Raw genomic sequence first — 6,000 nt, forward strand, 5'->3', positions numbered from 1 at the left:
ATGGTGGGGGGAGGATTGGGCCCTGTGATGCAGTTCAGAGAGAGATCTCCAAAGTTAGTCCTATTTAGATTAGAGCCTTTGAAATGAATGGGACTTAAGTTAGACTAACATCAGATACACCCCAGAGAGACAGAGAGACACAGCATGTAAACTGCCAACTCAATCATTCTCTTTCCCCTGTCCCGTATTGTGATGGGCAGAACTGGGCCCACTGGAGGGGGACAGGAAGCAGGTGGGGATCCCACCAGAGGCATCTCGCAGAGGACCTGGCGTAACCTTGCAACTAAGGGCCTGCAAAGCCCACCTGGCAAATCTCAACAAGGCAGGCTGAGAAGAAACAGGCCCGCCCCCCCACTTCCTCTTGGGCCAGAGCAGATCTGCACCAGGAAGGAGGAGGAGGAGGAGGAGGAGGAAGCTGGTGACTCCAATGGCAGTGGGGCAGTGAATCCATTCTGGGTTTCGGCCAGGACTCCACAGGAGCTACCCAAGGTGCTGGACTAGCTCCAGAACTGGTTCTGCACCTTATACAGCTCCTTTAGAGTTCTGACTGAAACCCAGAGCGGATTCACCGCCCCACTGACCTCGGAGCCGCCAGCCTCCGCTGGGGGAGGAGGAGGAGCACGCTGCCTGTACCTGCGGGAGGCGGCTCTGGCGGAGGGTCGGCGCTCGCCCCACTGCGAGGCAGCGACCTCACCGGCACCGGGAAGAAGCCCCTGAGGAACAGCCCGACGCCCAGCGCCTGCACCAGCAGGCAGGACGAGGCGAAGACCCCCGAGCGCAGCCGCATCCTCCCTCTGCCGGCGGCAGGACGAGACGGGACCGGGGCTCTGCGCGCAAGCGGCTGCCTCCGCCGGGCGCAAGCTCTAAGAAGGCAGAGAGAAGGAAAGGCCAGCCAATGAAAGGACGCTCCACCGCCAAGCCTGCCCAGCGATTGGCTGACGGCGCACCAATCCCCGGGAGCTGGCCTGCGGAACAAACCTCTGACGAACAGCCCCGAGGCGAGCAGAGCCAATCCGAGGGGAGAAAAGCGGCGGAGGGACTACATTTCCCAGAAAGCCTCTGCGGCACGGCCGTTGCTGTTGACTCGAGTGCTTCGCTTACGCGGTCGTTTAGCGCGGAGTAGCAGAGCTGCTCGGGGTTCTCTCCCGCTCTAGGAGAGCAGGCCCGTCTTGACTGTAGTGCTGTTGTTGTTGTTTATCGGTCAGTCGCTTCCGACTCTTCGTGACTTCATGGACCAGCGCACGCCAGAGCTTCCTGTCGGCCGTCGCCACCCCCAGCTCCCCCAAGGTTGAGCCCGTCCCCTCCAGAATATCATCCATCCACCTTGCCCTTGGTCGGCCCCTCTTCCTTTGGCCTTCCACGTTCCCTAGCATCAGCATCTTCTCCAGGGTCTCCTGTCTTCTCATGATGTGGCCAAAGTACTTCAGTGTTGCCTTTCATATCCTTCCCTCAAGTGAGCAGTCTGGCTTTATTTCCTGGAGAATGGACTGGTTTGATCTTCTTGCAGTCCAAGGCACTCTCAGAATTTTCCTCCAGTACCACAGTTCAAAAGCATCTATCTTCCTTCGCTCAGCCTTCCTTTTGGTCCAGCTCTCGCAGCCATAGGTTACTACGGGGAATACCATTGCTTTAACTATGCGGACCGTTGTTGTCAGTGTGATGTCTCTGCTCTTCACTATTTTATCAAGATTTGTCATTGCTGTCCTCCCAAGAAGTAAACGTCTTCTGATTTCCTGGCTGCAGTCAGCGTCTGCAGTAATCCTTGTGCCTAGAAAGACAAAGTCTGTCACTGCCTCCACGTTTTCTCCCTCTATTTGCCAGTGATCAATCAAGCTGGTTGCCATAATTTTGGTTTTTTTGAGGTTTAACTGCAACCCAGCTTTTGCACTTTCTTCTTTCACCTTCATCATAAGGTTCCTCAGCTCCTCCTCGCTTTCAGCCATCAAAGTGGTATCATCTGCATATCGGAGATTGTTAATGTTTCTTCCAGAGATTTTAACTCCAGCCTTGGCTTCATCAAGCCCAGCACGTCGCATGATGTGTTCTGCGTACGGGTTGAATAGGTAGGGTGAGAGTATACAACCCTGCCGTACTCCTTTCCCAATCTTAAACCAGTCCGTTGTTCCGTGGTCTGTTCTTACCGTTGCTACTTGGTCATTATACAGATTCCTCAGGAGGCAGACAAGATGATTTGGTACCCCCATACCACCAAGAACTTGCCACAATTTGTTATGATCCACACAGTCAAAGGCTTTAGAGTAGTCAATAAAACAGAAATAGATGTTTTTCTGAAACTCCCTGGCTTTCTCCATTGTCCAGCAGATATTGGCAATTTGGTCTCTAGTTCCTCTGCCTTTTCTAAACCCATGTTGTACATCTGGCAGTTCTCGTTCCATGAATTGCTGGAGTCTACCTTGCAAGATCTTGAGCATTACCTTAGTGGCATGTGAAATAAGTGCCACTGTTCGATAGTTTGAACATTCTTTGGTGCTTCCCTTTTTTGGTATGGGGATATAAGTTGATTTTTTCCCATCTGTTGGCCATTCTTGTTTTTTTCCAAATTTGCTGGCATATGGCATGCATCACCTTGACAGCATCATCTTGCAAGATTTTAAACAGTTCAGCTGGGATACCATCATCTCCTGCTGCCTTGTTATTAGCAATGCTTCTTAAGGCCCATTCAACCTCAGTCTTCAGGATGTCTGGCTCTAGCTCACTGACCACACCGTCAAATCTATCCCCGATATTATTATCCTTCCTATACAGATCTTCCGTATATTCTTGCCACCTTTTCTTGATCTCTTCTGCTTCTGTTAGGTCCTTGCCATCTTTGTTTTTGATCATACCCATTTTTGCCTGGAATTTACCTCCGATGTTTCTAATGTTCTGGAAGAGGTCTCTTGTCCTTCCTGTTCTATTATCTTCTTCCGCTTCCACGCATTGCTTGTTTAAAAATAATTCCTTATCTCTTCTGGCTAACCTCTGGAATTTTGCATTGGGCATATCTCCCCCTATCACTGTTGCCTTTTGCTTTCCTTCTACCTTGGGCTGCTTCCAGTGTCTCAGCAGACAGCCATCTTGCCTTCTTGGTTTTCTTTTTCTTTGGGACGTTTTTTGTTGCCGCCTTCTGAACAATGTTGCGAACTTCTGTCCATAGTTCTTCCGGGACCCTATCTACTAAATCTAGTCCCTTAAATCTATTCTTCACCTCCACTGCATATTCATGAGGAATATTAATGAGCTCATATCTGACTGATCTGTGGGTCTTCCCTATTCTCTTTAGTCTGATTCTAAATTGTGCAATAAGAAGTTTGTGATCTGAACTACAATCAGCTGCAGGCCTTGTTTTTACCGACTGCATAGATGTCCGCCACCGTTGGCTACAAAGGATATAGTCAATCTGATTTTGGTGTCGACCATCTGGTGAAGTCCATGTATAAAGTCATCTCTTAGGTTGTTGGAAGAGAGTGTTTGTTATGCACAGTGAGTTGTCTTGGCAAAATTCTATCAGCCTATGTCCTGCTTCATTTTGTTCTCCCAGACCATGCTTGCCTGTAATTCCAGGTGTCGTTTGACTACCCACCTTAGCATTCCAGTCTCCTGTAATGAAAATAACATCTTTTTCTGGCGTACTATCCAGGAGGTGCTGTAGATCCTCATAGAACTGATCTACTTCTGCTTCTTCAGCATCTGTGGTTGGGGCGTATATTTGGATCACTGTGATGTTAAATGGCTTACCCTGAATTCGAATTGAGATCATTCTGTCATTGTTTTGATTGTATCCAAGCACTGCTTTAGCCACTTTATTATTAATTATGAAAGCTACTCCATTTCTTCTGTAGTCCTCTTGTCCACAGTAGTAGATCTGGTGGTCATTTGATGTGAAGTGGCCCATTCCAGTCCATTTCAGTTCACTGACACCCAAAATGTCTATATTTAATCTTGACATCTCCCCAATAACCACATCCAATTTGCCCTGGCTCATAGATCTTACAGAAATGACTGTAGTATGTATTTCTGCAAAACACTTTTAGATGCTTCTGCATTGAAAGGATTAGCCAGCTGTAAGCTGTTGCCCAGGGGACGCCCGAGTACATTAACACTCTTCGTGGAGGCACCTTTCATGTCAACAACACATATGTATACTTGTCCCTTGCGCCCTGACCAATGTACACATGAGGACCTTATGACAGCGCGACAGAATGCAATTAATGTTGCTAGTTTGGGGGCAAGATTTGTCTAATTTCTATATTTCAACTTCTACATTTTATATTTTAAATGTTATGTGTTATAGTATGTTTCTTAATTGTGATGCTTCTGACACGAATAAATATCTGCAAAACGCATGTGCAAATAGGATGCAAAGCGCAGTATGTGACTTCCAAGCTGACCCCCTTCTCTATCCTCGTCAGCCACCCTCTTCCTTCACCCTTGGCCTTATTTATTTCCTATGGCCCTTCGGGGAGCTCCCGTGGTTTCCAGTGAAGATTTTTGTCCTTCGTTTTAGTCCATCCCTTATACTCTGCCTCTCTGAGGGGGATGAAAAGGGGTTGAGGGAAACCACATGTAATTTATCGTGAGTTCAGTTGATGAACAGGATACAAATGGGATTATGGTTAATAAAACAACAACTGCATTTTAAAAAATATTTTTAAGAAGTATAATCTCTATGTCTTGGATGAAGTGAGAATCTCTCCCGATGTTAGCCTAACACCATGCTAGGAGCATAATGGCAGCCACTGATAATAATCAGCTCTTGACTTCAGCTTGACATAGGACAGCCCTGTATCTGTTATCAAGCTGTTAATTTGAGCACCCAAAGGTTAGTGCTCAAAATTGGGGGCGGGGGGGGGAGATACTATCTTCCTCCTTTTCAGGTGAACCTAAAACCATCCTGCTTCTTTTCAAGTAGACATAACTGAGTCTGGCCTAACCATCCGACATCCTTTTTTCCCCTTCCACTTTGAGGACTGCCAAAGGTATTAGAGCGCCTGGAATGTGGACACACTGCAGCAATTAAAGTTGCACCTAGCAAAGGAGTCAAGCTCAAGTGTGAGGGACTTCTAAGTGCCACAAGGACTTAGTCTAAAGGATAGAGATGCCTGTAGTTACAACTAATGATAGTTATTGAATATTAATTCCCTTTTGGCAAGGGAATTGTAATGGCGAGGGCAGGAAGAGCAGATTCTCAAATCATTATCAGCACCATCACCAAACCACAATTCCCAGGAATATGGGAAAGAAGCCATGGGAGTTAAACCAGTACAAAAACTAAATAGAGTTTGGAATGGAAATATGCCCTTAGTGCCACATGGCAGGAGTCCATGGATCGATGGTGAAAAGCAGAGAGGGATAAGGTACTGCCAAAACAACGTAAGAGTTTCAGCAAAACATTTCACTCTGTTCAAGTGACTTACGTTGCCTTCAACTTTTCCAGTCACCCAGCACAAACTAAAATCAAATATATGATTCTTCAGAACACAAAGGTCAAAGAGGTGGGGAGCACAGATCTTTCACTGCACTGGGCATGTCAAAGATGGTGGTATGGGGGCGATTTGTGCATCACCAAAAACAGAGAACAAAAGGGACCACATTTTGCATAAAATGTGCATATCCTAATTTCTGTGTATAGATGCAAATTTAGAAATAATGACTATCATTTTAACAGAAAAGCAATACATTTCACCATAGCAGAGAAGACCGTGACCGGATGACCGGTGTGCCTGCTACTAGTGTGCCATCCAGGTGCCAAGTGTTGAAGGGCAACTTCAAAGTACTCACCCTTTTTACTGTTCTTCATCTTTAAAGGAGACTTGGCCTTTCAAACAGGGGACTGTCCCCTGGAAAGTAGGACACATGACCACCCTGTCAGAAGTAGCACACAGGGGACTCATGCAGCCTCGGAGGGGGGAATGGAAAACTCTGGAGAAATTTCCCCATCCCATTTTTTCCTGACAATGTTTTTGAATGTTTCCAATGGAAATATCAGGAATTTGAAGG

The 6,000-nt window shown here is 46.9% G+C and overlaps 1 protein-coding gene across 3 annotated transcripts in view; it reads right to left on the minus strand.

Annotated features, from left to right (window-relative positions):
- Positions 1–865, minus strand: part of PIGG (phosphatidylinositol glycan anchor biosynthesis class G (EMM blood group)) — a 67,166-nt gene extending 66,301 nt beyond the window's left edge. For all 3 annotated transcript variants that reach the window (XM_084834833.1, XM_084834831.1, XM_084834832.1), the window contains exon 1: positions 634–865. Coding sequence is in view for 2 of the 3 variants with exons in the window: in XM_084834831.1 (XP_084690957.1) it covers positions 634–787 (154 nt within the window). In the remaining variant the exon portion in view is untranslated. The remainder of the gene's footprint in view (positions 1–633) is intronic.
- Between the last annotated feature and the right edge of the window lie 5,135 nt (positions 866–6,000).

The sequence above is a fragment of the Heloderma suspectum genome, chromosome 2, assembly GCF_057233095.1.
Source record: "Heloderma suspectum isolate Gila_16-S chromosome 2, 16-S_ref, whole genome shotgun sequence".
NCBI lineage: Eukaryota > Metazoa > Chordata > Lepidosauria > Squamata > Helodermatidae > Heloderma > Heloderma suspectum.